The sequence below is a fragment of the Natator depressus genome, chromosome 1 (genome assembly GCF_965152275.1).
Source record: "Natator depressus isolate rNatDep1 chromosome 1, rNatDep2.hap1, whole genome shotgun sequence".
NCBI classification, from domain to species: Eukaryota; Metazoa; Chordata; order Testudines; family Cheloniidae; genus Natator; species Natator depressus.
In genome coordinates this window covers 82,322,230-82,343,601 of record NC_134234.1, presented here as the reverse complement: position 1 = coordinate 82,343,601, position 21,372 = coordinate 82,322,230, and the positions used below count along the sequence as shown (strand labels likewise).

General features: G+C 44.3%; 1 protein-coding gene across 1 annotated transcript; it reads left to right on the top strand.

Annotated features, from left to right (window-relative positions):
- Nucleotides 1–376: 376 nt before the first annotated feature.
- Nucleotides 377–1,558, top strand: LOC141982338 (protein p13 MTCP-1-like). Its single transcript, XM_074944326.1, has 3 exons — nucleotides 377–472; nucleotides 596–781; nucleotides 1,373–1,558. The coding sequence occupies exons 1-3, from the start codon at nucleotides 377–379 to the stop codon at nucleotides 1,415–1,417; spliced, it is 327 nt and encodes a 108-aa protein (XP_074800427.1). The 3' UTR covers nucleotides 1,418–1,558.
- Nucleotides 1,559–21,372: the final 19,814 nt, after the last annotated feature.

The following is a 21,372-nucleotide window of genomic DNA, read 5'->3' as shown; positions in this document are numbered from 1 at the left end:
CAGTGGGTGGAGTTTGGGGGGTGGGGAATCTGAAAGGAAGTATCCTTGAAGGGGGTGGAATCACCTGTGGTTGGCTCCAAGGGAAGCAGCCACTGCTGGGAGTGGGGGGTGTCTGCATTAAAGTTTGTTGGATTTTTGTACTGTGTGGTCTTGCCTCATTGCTTTGGATACCCCTGTCCTATAATATGTTGCATAGATACAGCATTATGTTCTGTTTATGTGTAATAATAATTATATTCATTTTGTTTATAATCCTTTGGTGGCTGGTCCCAATGGTTTAGTCTAATGGTTGCTTTTTGCCCTGCCTGAGCTTCTGAGCATGTGCACCTGGAGGAAACACCCTCACACTATTCTTTGTGGCAAGGGAGAGGACAGTATGCAGGCTATTCCTCCTCCTGACCGACTATGGGCCTGGTGCCCAGGTGTATACCACGATGAGCAGGGCCATGTGTGGGTGGCTGTGCTCAGAAAAGTAAGTCAGTTGCTCTGCCATGCAGCTCTTCCTTTGTTTTGCCCTGGAAATTTTGTGTGTTTCATGGGTTTATGTTTTCCAGTTGTACTAGCGCTTTCTTTCTCTCTTACATTTGCTCCCTAGGATCCAGAGACGGGCATCCTGCGGGCCAGGGTGCGGGCTGAGCAGGTCCCTCTGGGGGATTCCTGGACCCGGAGTCAGTTCCCCCTCTCACCCCTACCCCATCTGTGGCAGTGGTGCCCTTGTGGGCTCTACCGTGCAGCTGGGGGGATAGGAGAAGATGAATGGTGGCTGGAGAGCCATCAGGTGGTAAGTTAAAGGTTCCACGGGGAGGGTGGGTAGCTAGAGAATAATACCATGAATAAATGTGCAGTTATCTCACTAGTCTTTCTGCAACCCAGGGCTGTTCATTCAACCCCTCTCCAAACAATTGTCACCTCTCTTGGCTCTGGTTTTAATATAAAAAATATCCCTAATACAACCATAGAAGAAATCCTCCCAGCATAAGCCTTTGCCTTCTCCTCAGATTTGTATTTATTCAGAGTTTGTGCCCCCACCCTGCCTATTCCATACTCTCAGTCCCTCTAGCCCTGAGCTGTCTGCAGCTGTCTCCAACCTGTCATCAGGTGGCTTAACAAGCAGCAGTGAGTCCCCATCATGCAATGAGTTCCATATGGGCTGTCACAAGTCCCCTTGTAGTCAGTGGGTTGCCATGCAGGCACAACGGCTAACCCTCCCAAAGCATACTGAAGACTGGGGCCTACCTCATTGAATGAACCCTTCTTCTTAGCCATTTCCCTCCCTGCTAACCAGGTGGTTGTGTTAGACAACCTTGCTGGCCCATTACACATCTCACTACTTTTTTTTTCTTTTTCTTCTTCTTTTCTTTCTCTCTTTCAGGTCTCTGGTGTCCCAGAGATACTTCTCCGCCAACTACACAGATGAGGCCATAGCGAAGTAAAAACGTGAGGCTGGCAGCACCTCTTGGGAGCAGGCCTGGTTTGAGAGTTTTAAATATATATATACTTTCTAACTCTCTTTCTTTCTCTCATTTTTTCTTTAAACAAGGCGACATGAACAAGGATAAAAGGAAGATGCATTTTTTTTAAAAACGTTGAGTAATGCAGTATTAATATAAACCTGTTGTGTTATAAAATGTTTATTAAAAATGTAACAGGACCTTCCTAAAAATGGTGAAGATGTAGTACTTTATTCCATTGATCACAAAATGAAAGCCCTTTTTTTGGGAGTTACAAATAACATTTTTTTTTTTGCCTGTTTAGATATCTTGTTCATTATTGAGGGGATCCAGGGTGGGAAGGAAGCAAAGCTAGAAAACTGCAGAGGACAATCCCTGCTTCTTTTGAAGCTGTGTTATAACAGTTCAAGTGAGCTTGACAGGTCTCTTAAGGGTGGGCTGCCGTTGTGAGATAGCAGTCGGAGGACCAATTGAGCTGGTAGAGCAGTGGCTAGTCTAGACAGCAAGTGAACCAATAAGACTGGTGGATAACACAGTGGTTAGTCTTACGCTACCATGCTCATTACAGTTGCAACTGCCTGTACATCACTGGCAGCAGTCGTGTGGGTGGGCATGTAAAGTATGTTACAACATCAACATTCTCTAGTATAGACAAGAACACTCCCCTTTCTGTCCTCCCCTCTCAGGAGATCATCTCAAAACTCTGGTTGCAGCTGGTAGTGTAGCACAAACAAAATCAAATACACGTGCCATATATGTACAGCTATGTGTGTACCATTTCTGAATAAAAATGCATCTGCACATTATAGCAAATCATATGGCATCTGCTTCATGTGGAGTGCAGTGGCAAGGGCCCCAGTAGAAAGGCAGGTTACAGTACAATTAAGAAAACATGTTCTTTACTGCTTGCTGTTCCTTCATTTATCTCCTTCACAGATGGGTGGGAGGGGGCAGCATATCTGACTTTCTTTTAAATAACGTGAACTAGCAGGTCTCTAAGTTGCTTCAAAGAACATAAGAACTAGAGACTATGCTAGTCTCTAAGGACTTTTCCATACTTAAAATACTACAGTGCTGCTACTGTAGCCCTTCAGTGTAGACATTAGCTATGCTGATAAGAGGGATTCTCCCATGGGCATAGGTAATCCATTTCCCTGAGAGGCAGTAACTAGATCAACTGAAAATTGCTTCCATCAATCTAACACTATATGTTCCTGGGGACTTGGGTCGCCTTGACTGTGCTGCTTGGGAGTGTGGATGTTTCACACCCCTGAGTGACGTGGTTATGCTGACCTAATTTTCTAGTGTAGACCAGGCGTAAATCAATCATAGGCTGCTCTTGCATGCTGTAGCCTGATGACATTTCTCATGTGGCAGGACCATCCCCACCCTTGACATGCCACATGCCTTAAATCCCATGACTAATAGAAAATCTATTCTAGGAGAAGCCAGCGGGGGGCTGAAATGTAATTAAGGTTTCCCAAGGCTTGCAAGATTTTTCTTTTTTTTTCTTTTTTGTAAAAGTGAGTTTTCTGGCCAGATCAGTTCTGTCAGTCTCAGCTTTATTACTGTAGATACTCAGGGCTTTAGCTTCTCATGCCAATTTTACATTAGAGTGACTCCACTGAGTCAGTGGAGCTGCTCCCTGTTTTGCAGTGTTGTGAGAGCAATATTGGAACATCTGAGTGCAATGCGGTACATTGCTAAAAGATAAACCTCTGATGTTCTCAAGTTAGCTTAAAACAAAAAAATGCAGCACATTTGGGGGAGGGGGGGAACCTGTCCAGATATTGTGGTTCATGATTGTTTAGAGATGCTTGTTGTTTAAAATGGTCAACACAACAGATCACACTGGAGACCTGATCTTGTTAAGGATGACCACATTATTTTCAAAACAAAAAATAAGGACAGTTATCTCAACGAGTGCACCGGCAGGGAAAGCTCATGGTGATGTTAAAGTGTTCTTGTAAAGGAGACTGGGAGAGAAAAGTGAGGGAGAGTTTGCCTACCCTTCCCTACTATGGTAAATTTCCTCACTGTTTCTTGCTGCGCTGTAAATTTGACATCAAAACAAGATGTGAAGGAGGGCTGACTTGGGGACCCTCTTATACAGAGTGAGGCTCATTGGAAGGCCTTGTGGAAGGATAAGACTAGGTAAAAAGGTGGCAGGCCTTATAGAAAGGAAGGCGTTGAAATGCAAGTTGGTTCACTCAGTTTGCTGTCATTTTTAGTGCTCGCCTGGACAGCAGCTTCTTCACGTATCCAATTTACAGGGGCTAGATAAACCAGGACTAAATATGTTTTGTAAAACTAACAGGCATATCGGGACAAACCCTGAAACTAGTGTAAGGATAACCAGAGTTTTGGTCTGGATCACGAGGTGTACATGTGCAGGACACTTTTCTTCATTCTTATTCTAGTTGTCTTATGGTCCTAACACACTGGAATTCTCCATTAGGTTTTCAGAGAGCAAGATTCCTGTAAATTTCAATACACTGCTGCCTCAAAGGGCTCCCAGTTCAGCAAGATACTTAAGTACATAGCGAACCTAAAGAACTTGAGTAAGCTCTTTACTTTAATGGGGCTACTCATGCTTATGTAGCTTGCTGACTCAGACCCAGGAACACAGCAGAGAGACGTGGAGGGGAGTATACAGATATGTTGTTTCTGTAATCTTTCCAGCCAACAAATCCTTTAGGCACCCAGCAGTGAACACACTTTTGTTATCATTTGAAGGGGAAGAGGCCAACATATATGAAAATGCCATTTTGAAACTTAAAACTTGGTTTATATTTGATGTCACTAGACTTGATAAGTTTCTTTTCAAAAGGCCATATATGTAGTACTGGCCACAACAGATACATATGCAAAAACATGGAGGTACATGCTGCTGCGGTCTCACAACCAGACCCTTTATTCACTTGCGATGGCTGCCATTTTGGCCAGCATCATGGTGTGAACCAGGGACAGAACACTAAAAGCAGGAATCACTACACCTTGTGCTAAAGAACCATAGTTGGGACCTCACATTGTCTGTGGATTAAACGTAGAGGGGAATGCATAATGCTCACTGACCAGTGGCTACACATACATGCACATATGAGTATCTGTTTGCACATGCAGTTACTCAAATGTGGATGTACAAATTTCAGTGGGGATTATACAGTGCTGGTCATTTTAGCTTGTGATTGGCTCATAGGGAGTTTATCATTATGCTATGAAATAGATTGTAGTCTACCATAGCTGCTGTGAATATTTGTACATACAAATACAATTTTTACAGGTGCAGGAGTTGTCTAGTTTTGAAAATTTAGCCTTGATGTTGAAATGACTAGATTTTCACTTTTATAAATCCCAGACAGTAAAAATTCCAGACTGTAAGAGTCATGTGGAGGGCTGTACAACAGCCATAGTCTGACTGTAATCAGTATAGTAGGATCCTATATTCATCTGAAATTATGCCATTTGGCTACCTTGATCTATTTGATTTACTTTCCATTCTTCCATATTCCTTAGATCCCTGCATTAATAGTGGATGGCTCAAAACGCTCCTGCTTCTGGCACTAGTGATACAAAGAAATAACAGATTTTTCTCTTCCCTGGAAATAATTATATGAAAAAAAAATCTGACTGAAGGGATCAGACATGATACTGCTGTGTCACATAATGATTGAAAGCCAGATCTTATTTGATCATCCTTTTCCTCCTAAGGCATGGAATGCCTCAAAGAAGGGTTTTTGGGGTTAGACATCAAAGCTGAATTTTTGTGAGGGACATTTTAGGTCAGCTGGGGATAATAAGAGTTAACAACCTTTGTAAAGTGTTTTGAGATTTACAGGGGTAACGTACTCTATACAAGCTAAACATCTTCAACTTTGTTGGTGTTACCTTATTTTTTAATGCAATACAATTTTAATTTTAAAGAGAGTTGCATCACTGGGCTGTGTAATATGGCAGTGCAGATTGTAAAACAGAAATGATGCTTTTGTAAAACTCATAAGTTAATATGTATGTACGCTAGAGTATTTTAATGTGAATACAAATTTTTTGTTTAAGACCAGGCTCAAGGAGCAGGGTTATTTTCCTGTGTCCTGTCTCTTTAAGGATTAGATTTCTGTGGAAGGGGTCAAAAGGGCCGCAGCTCTGGTGAACCAGGGTGCGATTGCAGTAGAGTTTGTAGCGCTATTGGAAGACGCTCCTGCACTGGGACTCATGCAAGCTGTGTTTGGGTTGTTTTTTTTTTTTATTCTACTTTAATATACCTCTCTGGTTTTAAAACAGCCCTTGGTCTAGGAGTGTAATATATCATAGTCAATATATTTAGAGGGTCATTGTCAAGGTTCTTAACCTAGAATATCAAACTACTGTACTTTGAGTGTGCTCTTGCCTGAGGGTATGTCTACACAGCCCGAGGCAGCGAGCCTCCAAGCCTGTCTCACACCACAGCACTAAAAATAGCTCTGTAGACACTGCAGCTTGGGCTCTGAAGCCTAGGGTGGGCTTCAGAGCCTGAGCTGCAACTTAAAAGCACTGTGGACACAGTTATTTTTAGCATGATGGCACAAGCCCCACAAATCTGTTGACCTGGGCTCGGAGGCTTGCTGCTGCTGGCTGTCTAGTCATAAGGTACATGTCTACATATCCTCAAAGGTCTTGCTTTGAGGATTCATTCTGTGAAAACAATGGGGAGCATGTACCCTATGGAGGTAAGTCTACACTGAAAATCGGGAGGTGTAATTGCAGCACATGTAGCCATTCGTGAGCTAGCTTGGATCAAGCTCCTTTAGCAGTGAAGCTTCAGTGGGATGGGCTAGCTTCCCAGATACAAGCCTACGTAGTGCTGTCTACACTAGAGCTAGAGGTGTAACTTCCAGCTCAGAGAGACATACCAATGCTAGCTTAGATTGAATTACCATGCTAAAAATAGAAGCATAGCCACAGCAGTGCAAGAGAAGGCCTAGCTGTCCCTAGTACAATCCCATCCAAGACCTTAGGTACATATGGGGTGGATAGCCCATTCCACCACAGCTACACTTCTATTTTTAGTGCGCTAGCTCCATCACAGCTTACGTGTATGTCTGTCCCAGTTAGAAATTTCACCTCCAGCTCCTGTGCAGACATAGTCTAAAAGAGGTACTGCTTTCTCCTGGTCTTTATACTATGAATCTCACCGAAAGCCGTGTGCCACCTTAATATTTATTTTTCAAGAATGGTAGCATAAATCAGCACTTTGAAAGAAACTATGCAGGATGAATCCTGTGTTTCGGATTCTTCAGATGGAACCATTGTGAAGAGAAATGAAGAAAACCTTCCAGAATGTCTTGATACAGTGCTTGTCTGCCTCAGTGTGCAGAGAGACAGACTGCCTGATGATGGTACTGTTAATCTTTTAAATGATATGAAAATGGTGAAACCTAATGATGACAATGTTGATGTCAATATTTAACTCCTCTACTACTGATCATTAAGGAGAGCCATTGGTTACACTGGGATTGTGAGCAGAGCTTGAGCAGACTTCGGCCATGTTCTCGCTTTGATCTAAACTAGAGTATTGCATATGAAATCCAACATTCTCCCCTACCACTTCTTAACTAAACTTCTGGCTGTCATTTTTCCTTCAGTGTCTGTCTCTGATCATTTTAAGTCCAGGCATCCTAAGTGAAGACAATGGGAGTGTCGCCCACATAAGGGCCACAGGATTGAAGCCTTGCGTGTATCAAAACTAGGAAAGGAGCAGAGAATAGGAACCTAGAGATTTGATAGCAATTGCCATCAACACACATGGGCACATTGCCAGTGTCTTGCTCTGGCGCTATCACCAGAGGAGGCACTGACTAAGTGCCTTTCTGTGAAATCAAGTCAGTTAAACTATAAAGTGCCCTAGCATGACAGCTATTGCAGTTGAGATTATATGGAAACAAGGGTTTTTTGAGTTTGCAAGAGACCCCATCCTCAGACAAAGGTCTTCTCAAAGGGCATGTTCTTGCAATCTGACAAAAAAGCAGGGGGAAAAAAAAAGACAGATTTCATTGTTGCTGACAGTAGAGACCAATTCTGCTGGAGAGAGTTCCAATTTAAATAACTCAGTATCCAGGAAAGGTGAGCCTGAGGAAGAATGTTTCTTCTGTGAAATCATTAGTTGCCTACTGCTGTGGGCTGGAGCCACTCATGTCACCAAATAAAGTAACACAGCTTCTCTGAGTACTGACAGCAAGAAATATTTCACTAAAGAAAACATAATCCAACTGAAGAAACAAAGAAGCCAAAGATAAAAGTGACAAACAGGGACAGCTCTTCAGCTGGTGTAAATCTGTCGTGAAACTATGTCAATTTACACCAGCTGAGGATTTGACACAGTAAGTTTAAGAATTCTTTCTTTTGATCATCATGAAAAGCAGTGTTGCAACATACTCCTGGGCACTACATCTGAACAAATCACATAGGGAATGAAAACAAATCCATGGACATTTGTAAAAGTTGCATATGTGTTGGTCTTAAACAGCTTACAAAGGGGATATCAGATGTTGTTTAAAAAAATGCTGTGTGAACTCATTCCGTGTCAGTAGAGGGATTCCTACATGCAGCCAATATAAACACTAGCTAAAATAAGACAGTTCCTATGCCATGAACTCACAGATAAAACGTCGTCTAATAGTTACGATTAAACAGTACTTTGGTCAGGAAAAATGTGTGTGTCTGTCTGTCTGTCAGTCATCTTTCAGCATTCTTTCTAAATACTGTGCTGAGGATCATAAACCAAAGGAATCAGTCTATCTTTAAGATGTTTTGGCTTCTTATAAAGAAAACAGCTCTTGCAGAAGGCAATAAATACACACAATTGAATTAAATGCACACCGCAAAAAGAAAAGGAGGACTTGTGGCACCTTAGAGGCTAACAAATTTATTCTCCTCCATTTCTTTTTGCAAATAATTTCTTGACTCTCTTCTGTTCTCTTATTCTCATTTCTTGCCTTGTATTCTACTGTTTTCTCCTGCTTTCCATAATCAGAAGAACTATGTGCGAACCTGTTGAAAAACATTTTATTTTTCATGGAAAGATGAGAAGTACTAAGAAACTTTAATAATACTGCTCCTCTGTGTTTTAGCTTTTCGAAGAGTAGCAGGCAAAAACAGTACAGTAAATCTTAACTGGAAGAATTTGGTTCTGTTTGAGGTCTATGCCTGTAACTCTGCTACACAAGACATAGTACTTGAATGGATGAAAACTATGATAGGAAAAAAAATTAGTTGTGTCCCACTTTAGAGATAGGAAAGAGGTGTCTTCCCTCACCCTGCTGTCATAATGAAAATAATATGGAATAAATGTAATTAAAGTAAAATATTTGAGATATACAAAAGTCTCAAAAATAAAAAAAATAAACAAAATAGAAAAGTCATAAATGAAAGAGAGAATGGAGTAATGAGGCATCTATAATGAGAGCATAAAACAAGAAAAATGGAGATGTGAAAAGGAATTTATGTTTATACCACATGACATGACTATCAAAAGAAAGAACTAAGCATGAAAAACAAAAGGGAAAATACACATGATACAAAGGAAAGATGAAAAAGAAGCAGTTAATTATAACTGACCCTTTGGGGCGGGGGCAAGGAGGGATTCTGTCTAGGTGGGTGTTGGGTGGGGCGGGGTTTGAAGTCCAAATCAAGTCCACCAAGTGGCGGTGATCTGGGCTGTAACACCCAGTGGCAAGAGTCAGTGGCTAGGGACAGGGGAACCTGGATCCCCCAGGTTCCAGCCCAAGAAGATCCTGTGAATAATAGCTCACCTATGTGGCCAAGGGGTGGGTGCCCTTATGCCTGTTCCTTGGGCCACTTTCTACCCCGGCTTCAGTTCCTCCATCAGTGCCACTGCTCTGTTTCTGGATTTCTCCTGGAGTTCTCTCTGATCACACTCTTTAAGGTCTTCCGCTATCAACTGTGGCCTGTCGTTTCCAGCACCCTCAGGTGAAGGGCCTATGGCGTTTTAGCTGTGGGGCCTGTTCTTGGCTATATGGAGCCCTGGCAGCTTCTCTGCAAGAGTTTGCAGCACACAGCTGCTCTGTCTGCCCAGGCTGAGCTGAGCTGCTGTCTTTTGAGCCCAGCCTCCAACGTGAGCATGCTCAGCAGGTATGGCTGAGCAGGGTCTTCTGGGCCCAGAACTGTTCTTTAACAGTTCATCAGTGTGGTATACTGGTTCTACACCCATCACACACTCTACTCTTCAGGCTAGGACCCAACAATGGGCCTTCCTCCGTCTCTCCTACTCCCTACCAAGAAAAGAAACAACATTGCATGTGCCCTTTCCAGATGGTGGAGCCCCTGGAAGTCATAAGGCTGCAGGGAGAGGTACCATCTCATAATACAGGCATTGGTGTCCTTCATGGAGTTTAGCTGCTGAGGGGGGTGTGGTCCGTGACAAGTAAGATGGAATTCCCTAGTAGATAATAGCATAGGGTCTCTATTGCCCATTTCACAGCCAAAGCTTCCTTTTCAATCACTGAGTAGTTCATCTCCCATGGGAATAGCTTCCTACTCAGATACAACATCTGCTGTTCCTCGACTCTTACCTCTTGGGACAACAAGGCCCCGAGATCCACTTCTGACACATCCATCTGAAGGATAAAAGGCTTTGAAAAATTGGGGTGGCCCCTAAGTTAGCAGGTCCTTCAAAGTTCTGAAGGCCCTGTCACATGCCTCTGTCCATTGCATCTTCCTGGGGCGGTTACTTTTTATCAGGTTGGTAAGGGGGGCTATTGTGGCAAAGCAAGGTACAACCCACCTAATATAGCCGGCCAGGCCTAGGAAACATTGTCTGCCGCATCAACCAAGAAGCCGATGCAATCAGTCAGTGCCTGGACTTTATCCACCAGGAGATGTAGTTGGCCCAGCCCCACAGTATACCTGAGTTACGTCAGTTCTCTCTGCCCAAAGTGGCACTTGGCTGGATTTGTGGTAACCCCTGTGTTCTTGAGGGCTTGAATGACAGCAGTGATGTGCTGTAGGTGGTCTTCCCAGCTGTAGCTGTAGATGACTGTCATTAATATAGGCAGCCATGTAATAGTCAGGGGGCCACAACACCTGATCCATCAGTCTCTGAAAGGTAGCAGCCACTCTGTGTAGGCTGAAGGGCATGGTCATAAATTGATAGAAGCTGAAGGGAGTATGGAAGACTGTCTTTTCTTGGGATGCCGTCATCAGGGGGATTTTCCAGTATCCTCTGGTTAAATCGAGTGTGGATATATACTTGGTGCTCCCCAGTCTCTCTAGTAGCTCATCCACCCAGGGCATTGGATACAACTCAAATTGCATCATCATGTTGACTTTTCTAAAGTCTATGCAGAATCTTATCAAGCCCTTGTGTTTTGGCACCAGCATGATAGGGCTCCTCCATACTCTGTGGGACTCCTTGATGACCCCCATGGCCAGCATAACCTGGAGTTCTTCATGGACCACTCCCACATCATCTTCAGCAGAGGAACTTTCTGTCCTGGCATCATTGCGATGTGGTGATGGGTTAGGTGCATCCTCTCCAGGAGGACAGAGAATACCACAGGAAAGGCCAGAGTCAGTTGCAGTATTTGGCCTGGTTATCTCGGGTTGAGCTCCAGCCCTTTGGCATGGGGGTTGGGTCTGGGGATGTCATGGCTTGAGGTCTCAGTTCTGGTTCCAGGGGGTACAGGGCTATCAGAAAGTCCTCCTGCACCTTCCAGGCCTTCAAGGGGTTGATGTGATAAATTTGCATCTCCTTCCATCTCCTGGGGTGACGGATCTCATAGTAAACTGTCCCTACCTCCTTACCACCTTAAATGGCCCCTGCCACCAGGCCAATAGTTTTTACTCAGATGTCGGGAGTAACAACAACACCGTCATGTGGTTTGAATGTCCGCAGCTGTGCTCCTTTGTTTTAAGTACATTCCTGGGCTTGTTGGGCCTTCAAAAGGTTTTCCTTAGTGAAGCCTCCTCATGTTTTCAGATGTTCTTATACTTGGAGCACATTACGGCACTGAGCCTGGGACTCCTATTCTTCCAGGCCTTCTGGAGGAGGTCCAAAATCTGCCTGGGCTGTCTATTATACAGAAGCTCAAATGGTGAAAACCCCATGGAGGTTTGGGGGACCTCCCATATGGTATATAGCAACTATGGTAGCAGTTGGTCCCACTGTTGAGGGTCCATGTCAACAAATTTCCTCAACATGGCCTGGAGGTCCCATTGAACTGCTCCAGCAGCCCATTTGTCTGTAGATAGTAGACCGAAGTCTTGAGGGCTTTGATCCTCAGCAGTTTACACAATTCCTGCATCAGTTTGGATCCTCCATCCATCAGTATTTCCCTTGGTATTCTGACCCCGCAAAGATCTTTATGAGTTCATTCACTATAGTGGGGTCATTCATCATGCGTAGCAGGATGGCTTTGGGGTACTGCATGGCATATTCTGTCATCACCAATATATAATGGTACCCCAATGCTCTCTTCTCTAGGGGACCCACTAAATCAATTCCTACTTGTTCAAAGGGTATGCCCACCTCCCCTCAGGGAGGCCTTTGTCGTCCCTTTGGGCCCTGCCAGCTGGCATTCAGGGCATGAGGCACAAAAAATCACGCACCTCTTTGTGGATGCCTGGCCATGAGAATCTAAGGGACACTTTCTCCAGCATCTTTTCTATCCCCGAGTGCCCGGCACAAGGCACTAAGTGAGCTAGGTGTAGAAGCCTTTGGTGGAACTTCTTGGGTACCACAGATGTTGCCATGTTTCCTTGGGGGTCTCATCACTCGGTAAGCCACTCGTTCTGAAGGTCAAAGTGGGGCCACTGCTTTACCAGTTGGGTCTTATTTTTCTGCCCTTCAGAGATGGCTACCTATTCCCATGCCCGGTTCAGAGTCTGGTCCTTCCATTGTTCCTACAAGAAGTCCTCATCTTCTGGTAACCAATCATGGTTTACTTACTCAGGTGTCTGAGGCATCCCTTTCTTGGCCCATAAGACCTCTCATTTTCAGAACTGTTTTGGTTTCTGAGGGATGGGGATCCCCAAACCACTTCCAGTCCTTACCTAATATTACCAGGAAAGCAAGGGTGGTTGCTAGGCCCACCTGGCAAGTCTCAGTGTAGCCTCTTATCCTCAGCTACATTTTTGTTGTGGGGCACTGGAGATAGATTGGAGCATCTGATGCATCTGGAGACTCTACCAAATTTCTCGGTACAATGGTTTGTCTACACTCTGAGTCTATCAGGCCCATCAATTCAACTCTGTTGACCCATACCAGCAACAACTTAGAATCATAGAATCTAGAATATCAGGGTTGGAAGGGACCTCGGGAGGTCTTCTAGTCCAACCCCCTGCTCAAAGCAGGACCAATCCCCAGCTAAATCATCCCACCCAGGGCTTTGTCAAGCCTGACCTTAAAAACTTCTAAGGAAGGAGATTCCACTACCTTCCTAGGTAACGCATTCCACTGTTTCACCACCCTCCTAGTGAAAAAGTTTTTCCTAATATCCAACTTAAACCTCCCCCACTGCAACTTGAGACCATTACTCCTCATTCTGTCATCTGCTACCACTGAGAACAATCTAGATCCATCCTCTTTGGAACCCCCTTTCAGGTAGTTGAAAGCAGCTATCAAATCCCCCCTCATTCTTCTCTTCCGCAGACTAAACAAAGTTCCCTCAGCCTCTCCTCATAACTCATGTGTTCCAGTCCCCTAATCATTTTTGTTGCCCTCCGCTGGACGTTTTCCAATTTTTCCACATCCTTCTTGTAGTGTGGGGCCCAAAACTGGACACAGTACTCCAGATGAGGCCTCACCAATGTCGAATAGAGGGGAACGATCACGTCCCTCCATCTGCTGGCAATGCCCCTACTTATACATCCCAAAATGCCATTGGCCTTCTTGGCAACAACGGCACACTGTTGACTCATATCCAGCTTCTCGTCCACTGTAACCCCTAGGTTCTTTTCGGCAGAACTGCTGCCTAGCCATTAGGTCCCTAGTCTGTAGCGGTGCATGGGATTCTTCCGTCCTAAGTGCAGGACTCTGCACTTGTCCTTGTTGAACCTCATCAGATTTCTTTTGGCCCAATCCTCTAATTTGTCTAGGGCCCTCTGTATCCTATCCCTACCCTCCAGTGTATCTACCTCTCCTCCCAGTTTAGTGTCATCTGCAAACTTGCTGAGGGTGCAATCCACACCATCCTCCAGATCATTAAGGAAGATATTGAACAAAACTGGCCCCAGGACCGACCCTTGGGGCACTCCACTTGATACTGGCTGCCAACTAGACACGGAGCCATTGATCACTACCTGTTGAGCCCAACAGTCTAGCCAGCTTTCTATCTACCTTATCGTCCATTCATCCAGCCCATACTTCTTTAACTTGCTGGCAAGAATACTGTGGGAGACCGTGTCAAAAGCTTTGCTAAAGTCAAGGAACAATACGTCCACTGCTTTCCCCTCATCCACAGAGCCAGTTATCTCGTCATAGAAGGCAATTCGATTAGTCAGGCATGACTTTCCCTTGGTGAATCCATGCTGACTGTTCCTGATCACTTTCCTCTCCTCTAAGTGCTTCAGAATTGATTCCTTGAGGACCTGCTCCATGATTTTTCCAGGGACTGAGGTGAGGCTGACTGGCCTGTAGTTCCCAGGATCCTCCTTCTTCCCTTTTTTAAAACTCGACACTACATTAGCCTTTTTCCAGTCGTCTGGGACCTCCCCCGATCGGCATGAGTTTTCAAAGATAATGGCCAATGGCTCTGCAATCACATCCGCCAACTCCTTTAGCACTCTCGGATGCAGCGCATCCGGCCCCATGGACTTGTGCTCATCCAGCTTTTCTAAATAGTCCCAAACCACTTCTTTCTTCACAGAGGGCTGGTCACCTCCTCCCCTGTGCTGCCCAGTGCAGCAGTCTGGGAGCTGACCTTGTTCGTGAAGACAGAGGCAAAAAAAGCATTGAGTACATTAGCTTTCTCCACATCCTCTGTCACTAGGTTGCCTCCCTCATTCAGTAAGGGGCCCACACTTTTCTTGACTTTCTTCTTGTTGCTAACATACCCGAACAAACCCTTCTTGTTACTCTTAACATCTCTTGCTAGCTGCACCTCCAGGTGTGATTTGGCCTTCCTGATTTCACTCCTGCATGCCCGAGCAATATTTTTATTCTCTTCCCTGGTCATTTGTCCAGTCTTCCACTTCTTGTAAGCTTCTTTTTTGTGTTTAAGATCAGCAAGGATTTCACTGTTAAGCCAAGCTGGTCGCCTGCCATATTTACTATTCTTTCTACACATCGGGATGGTTTGTCCCTGTAACCTCAATAAGGATTCTTTAAAATACAGCCAGCTCTCCTGGACTCCTTTCCCCCTCGTGTTATTCTCCCAAGGGATCTTGCCCATCAGTTCCCTGAGGGAGTGAAAGTCTGCTTTTCTGAAGTCCAGGGTCCGTATTCTGCTTCTTTCCTTTCTTCCTTGTGTCAGGATCCTGAACTCGACCATCTCATGGTCACTGTCTCCCAGGTTCCCATCCACTTTTGCTTCCCCTACTAATTCTTCCCAGTTTGTGAGCAGCAGGTCAAGAAGAGCTACATTTTCCAAAAACTTCCTGGATTGTCTGTGCACCGCTATATTGCTCTCCCAGCAGATATCAGGGTGATTGAAGTCTCCCATGAGAACCAGGACGTGCGATCTAGTAACTTCTGTGAGTTGCCGGAAGAAAGCCTCGTCCACCTCATCCCCCTGGTCCGGTGGTCTATAGTAGACTCCCACCACGACATCACCCTTGTTGCTCACACTTCTAAAGTTAATCCAGAGACTCTCAGGTTTTTCTGCAGTTTCATACTTGAGCTCTGAGCAGTCATACTGCTCTCTTACATACAGTGCAACTCCCCCACCTTTTCTGCCGTGCCTGTCCTTCCTGAACAGGCTATATACATCCATGACTCTGTCAAGTCATGTCTCTGTTATTCCAATCACATCATAATTCCTTGACTTTGCCAGGACTTCTGTCAAGGTTCCTCCCCCACTCTGAACTCTAGGGTACAGATGTGGGGACCTGCATGAAAACCTCCTAAGCTTACTTTTACCAGCTTAGGTTAAAACTTCCCCAAGGTACAAATTAATTTTATCCTTTGTCCTTGGAATATCCACTGCCACCACCAAACTCTAACTGGGTTTACTGGGAAACGTAGTTTGGACACGTCTTTCCCCCCCAAATCCTCCCAACCCTTGCACCCCACTTCCTGGGAAAGGTTTGGTAAAAATCCTCACCAATTTGCATAGGTGACCACAGACCCAAACCCTTGGATCTGAGAACAATGAAAAAGCATTCAGTTTTCTTACAAGAAGACTTTTAATAGAAATAGAAGTAAATAGAAGTAAAGGAATCACCCCTGTAAAATCAGGATGGTAGATACCTTACAGGGTAATTAGATTCAAAACATAGAGAATCCCTCTAGGCAAAACCTTAAGTTACAAAAAAGACACACAGACAGAAATAGTCATTCTATTCAGCACAATTCTTTTCTCAGCCATTTAAAGAAATCATAATCTAACACATACCTAGCTAGATTACTTACTAAAGTTCTAAGACTCCATTCCTGGTCTATCCCCGGCAAAAGCAGCATACCGACAGACACAGACCCTTTGTTTCTCTCCCTCCTCCCAGCTTTTGAAAGTATCTTGTCTCCTCATTGGTCATTTTGGTCAGGTGCCAGCGAGGTTACCTTTAGCTTCTTAACCCTTTACAGGTGAGAGGAGTTTTCCTCTGGCCAGGAGGGATTTTAAAGGGGTTTACCCTTCCCTTTATATTTATGACAACTTCCAGTTCTCCCTGCTTGTTTCCCAGGCTTCGTGCATTTGTGTATAGGCACTTGAGATAACCTGCTTATCGCCCCTCTTTCTCAGTATGAGGCAGGAGCCCTCCCCTCTCACGCTCCTGCTCGTGCTTCCTCCTGGTATCCCACTTCCCTACTTACCTCAGGGCTTTGGTCTCCTTCCCCCGGTGAACCTAGTTTAAAGCCCTCCTCACTAGGTTAGCCAGCCTGCTTGCGAAGATGCTCTTCCCTCTCTTCGTTAGGTGGAGCCCGTCTCTGCCTAGCACTCCTTCTTGGAACACCATCCCATGGTCAAAGAATCCAAAGCCTTCTCTCCGACACCACCTGCGTAGCCATTCGTTGACTTCCACGATTCGACGGTCTCTACCCAAGCCTTTTCCTTCCATGGGGAGGATGGACGAGAACACTACTTGCGCCTGATGCTACTGAGATTGGAGTTTCTGGCCTAAGATAAAATATATTGTAATTGCCTTCTGCACAGATTCTGCTATCATAGGTGCTGTAAACTTTTTACTATATATTAAATTGTGAGACTTTTCCATGTGCGTTATAGGGAAACGATCTTGGATTATCTAAGAACAATCTATCTCTTCTTTTTATTGCATTTCTAATTTTGCTCCCATTAAAATCAGTGAGAAGCTTGCCATTGATATCAGGGAACAGGATCAGGTTCTCAGTGTATTTACTCCCTCCTACCCCATAAAGAATCTGATCTGCTGCATTTGAAGCAGTTTTCTTTGGTCTTCAGAATCGGGTGTCAGTGAACACATTCCACAAAATACTCATGCTCAGTTTATTAAAAGATATGAAGTGTTCCTTCCCAGTTGCATAAAGAACATCTGGAAACAAGTTTCATCTTCTATTAAATGCCCATCTCTGTTAGTAACACTGAAATTACATTCCATCCTTAATAAAATACCATCCTGAGTAGACAGTTAGTGCATTATGACAAGGTTATGTTTTAATGAGGATGGTTTATAATGGGGTTTAGTGTAGCAAAGTATTAAAGTACAATAATCTTGTATCTGATAACATGTAGCTTTATAATGCAGACAAAATGGAGTAAAGTTAGTAATACATTAATCTTCTCTAGGAAAGACTATAATTCATTCACACAAAATGATTTCAGAACCAGTTATTTAGACAATTGCTACACTTATGGCAGTCTGTCACCTACTCTTACTTTTCAGAATGTAAATTCATATTCACTTTCTCCTTTGTTTAAACAGAAACTTGGCAACACATTCATCTTCTGCAGGACAGATTAACTAACTTGTTACTGCTGGTGGCTTTCAAAATGAGAATAGGCCCAAGAATATCAAAGACAATATCCAGGTAGAGCACGTGTTTGATTAGAGGCAGGACCCACAAGTATCTCACAGTTTTGCAGCTGCAGAATCTCACTTTGCCACAGAAATGAAAACACAACAAAAATAGTATCTTTTTAAGCAAAATGGATATGGCACTCTGTATAGTGAAGCCTGCATTCTCCTTTCAGTGCTCACCCAGGGCAGTGTCTGTCTACCTGATGGGTCAGAGAGGCCCATACCAGCACAGAAGGGGTGAAGGAAAGCCTTTAGGCCCAGCTAGTTGTGCCCCACTATATCTGTTCCCAATGCCAGGCCTGGAGGGGAAATGAAAGGAGAGAGTCTGGTTCACTTTAGGCCTGAGTGGTCAGGGAGGGAGGATGGAGCTCTGCCTCTCTATCTGAAGGGATTGTCACTGGTAGAGTTACAGAGCTTATGCTCAGATAAATTGGTTAGTCTCTAAGGTGCCACAAGTACTCCTTTTCTTTTTGAGAATACAGACTAACATGGCTGTTACTCTGAAAAGAGACAGCACTGTTAGCCAGAGCAGCCGCTGGGGAGGACTCTCTAGACTGTAAAAAACAAACTATGCTTGACTCAGATACTTTTTGGGAACCAATCCTGAAGGAAAGGGCAAGAATGTCTCTCCCCTTCTCCCGCCCACGGAAGACAGGGGATGATTCAGTATTATGTTTGCTTTTTGTTGTAGAACATTTTGGGGCTGAGACCCTCATCCCTGCCAAAAAACGGATAAGACTGAAGGGACAAGTCGCTGCTGGACTGGCACCTTCCTTAGTGGACACTGGAAATAGAGACCACTGGAGATAGAGACGACTGGAGACAGAGACGTCTTCCCCCAACCCTAAGGAGATCTGTGGCTGTGTCATAGAGTTTGGAAGGCCCACAAGGGGGTGCTGTTCCATTCACACCACTACACTCTGACATCACAAAGGATCATGAAGGTGAGGTGATATTTTTAAAGACCTTTAAATATTTTAATGCTTCTTTTAAATGTCTCAGAGGAAGGATTTCTAGGAGACGCCAAGGAAGGACCATGATTTTCCCCACCCCATGCAGGGCTGACTGCATTTGGGGGAGCACTGGCTTTATCTCTTAAACCATTGCAGAATGGGGATGCTACACACACCAAAGCTTCTAGGTATTGGGCCTTTGAAGTAGGGTTGCCAGGCAGCCAGTTTTTGACCAGAATGCCTGGTCGAAAAGGGACCCTGGTGGCCGGTGCTGACTGCTCTGCTAGAAGTCTGATCAGTAGTGCAGCGGTGCTAAGGCAGACTCACTGCCTTCCCCTGACTCTGCGGCCACTTCCGGGAACCGCGTGAGGTAAGCACTGCCTGGCCAGAGCCCGCAACCCGAATCCCTTACCGCACTCCAACCCTCTGTTCCAGATTGGAACCTCCTCCTGCACCCAAACTCCCTTCCAGAGCCCTTACCCCACACCGCCTCCTGCACCCCAACCCCCTGCCACATCCCTGAGCCCCCCCTATGTCCCAAGCCCCTCATCCCTGACCCACACCTGGAGCCTGCACCCCTGCCGGAGCCCTCACCCCCTCCTGCACACCAACCCCCTGCCCCAACCTGGTGAAAGTGAGTGAGGGTGGGGGAGAGCGAGTGACGGAGGGAGGGGGGATGGAGTGAGCGGGGGTGGGGCCTCGGGGAAGGGGCGAGGCAGGGGCAAGGGTGTTCAGTTTTGTGTGATTAGAAAGTTGGCAACCCTATAAATTGAAAGGCATAACACCACAGGGCACCATGGCTCACATGGTGCATCACTTACTCCTGCCTAGGGTGAATAAGGTTTAAAAATTATGAAGAACAAGATGTCTGGATGTGTTATGGGAACACAAAAACTGGTATGCTGGATCAAAGCAATGGTCCATATGATCTAGTATTCTGTCCCTAGTAGTCACCAATTGAGATGCTGAAGAGGACGATGCGGTAAGCAGCTATTGGATAACCTGCCCCAGCAGGGAAGGATTTCTCCTAATCCCCAGTAGTTAGGCTTAAAACAAAACCATGAGAGTTAATGTTCCTTCTGAAACTCTTGTTTTTAAATGAGGGTTTTTTTAGGATTCACAATTAACTGTGGCTGTCACTGTTATCACCGTAGATCTCTAATCCCTTTTTGGATCTTGCTAAGCTCTTGGCCTCAGTGATATCCAGTAGCAGTGAGTTCCACAGCTCATTGTTGGTTGTATAAAATACTATTTCCATTTATCAGATTTGAATGTGCCATCTTTCAATTTCATGGAATGTCCTCATGTTCCTATATTATAAGGCAGAATAAAAAGAAGAGAACAAACTCAGTTGCATTTACTAATCACTTTTGATATGCAAGCCTAAAATTTGTCAAGGGATGTTGATATGAGGAATCTTAGTAATAATTATTTCAGAGGGGATAGCTGTGAATGGCATATTCTACTCTTAGATCATTTTACTTTACTTTACAAAAAATAAAACTGTAAAGTAGAAATGTCTTTATTGTTTTTTTTTTCTGCTTGTTTTTACCACTCCTTTAAAATACGGAAGGGGAAGCAGCATTTCTAGAGAGGTGGCTGAAAGAAAGATGGACACATAGGGAAGACCTCATAAATATGTGCTTGGAATTTGTCAGAGAGATCTCGTGTATATATAAAGACTTCTGTTGACTTCGGTGGGCTTTTGATCAGGTCCATAAAGAGAGAAAGATAGCTGAGAATTAATGCTCCCATTTCTTTATTTTAACATGCTTCCTAAGTCAGATTTTTTTAAAAATGCAAAAACTACTCCCACCTGGGTTTATCTGATGCATGATTGTAGTGAAAGGTTTTTTAATTTTTAACAGGTTTTTCTGGGTATGCTCTGGTTTAGAAAAGGAAGTTTCTCATTCCTTTCCTGAATCAGCAGCTGTTGCTATCCCTGACAGCTGGCTTAGTCAAGGAGTTTGTTCATTGGATGATACTTCACTTGTTCATTTGACTAGTCATATTGATGAGTAATATTTCATATATGAAAAATAAACAGTCCTAAATGAACTGGCAATGGTGGTATAAGCTATGAGCTGGATTTGCTATAGTTGATTACAGGAAATATGAGAGTTCTGCTCCTATTGCACTGTTGAGAACTAGAAGACTGACAAAAAGAAGGAAAGAAAATGGTAGGATGTGTTTATGAACTGATGATTGCAGAATTTGTTGATAGTTAAGGTTTATGGTAAGGTAGTGCTTTGCTTCTCATTCTAATTTGTTCAGTCACTCATACGTTAGAACAATTCCTTTCAGTATGAAGCTTCCTCCTACCCCTGAGGTGATTTTTTAACAGAATTAAAACTGGTAAGTCAAGACTTTTCAAAATAGTAGGTGCCTAAGATTAGGCTTCTAAATCTATATTTAGGGGCCTAAATAAGAGGCCTGATCCTCAAAAACTGAGGAGCATGCAGTAGCTCCCCATTGCCTGAGGACCCCAACTTTAGGTACCCCTTTCTGAAAATCTTCACATAAATGCTGAACAGATATCAGCTTCCTCTACAGTGTTTCTGAATATGGTTGGGGATGGAGGGCTGAAGAGCGAGAATGATAAATTTAACTGCTGAATTTTTCAGAAGGCTGAGGTTGGGATTTCCAAAGCTCTTAAGTGAGCATTGTGAAACGCTCATCAACTGTAATGGGAGCAGTTAGGCCAGTGCTGAGAGAGTCTTTGAAACCCCACCTATAGCTGCTTTTCCTGCTGAAGCTTGTCCACGGTGGTTCTTAGAAACTAATGAAAAATGTTCCTTCCTATAGGGAAGGGGTGACCAAAC

Excerpts from the sequence above, each read along its gene's own strand:
- LOC141982338 (XM_074944326.1), top strand. The coding sequence starts at position 377 with ATGCAGGCTATTCCTCCTCCTGACCGACTATGGGCCTGGTGCCCAGGT. Across the intron at positions 473-595 it reads GGGTGGCTGTGCTCAGAAAA|GATCCAGAGACGGGCATCCT; the intron begins GTAAGTCAGTTG and ends TTTGCTCCCTAG. Across the intron at positions 782-1,372 it reads GGCTGGAGAGCCATCAGGTG|GTCTCTGGTGTCCCAGAGAT; the intron begins GTAAGTTAAAGG and ends TCTCTCTTTCAG.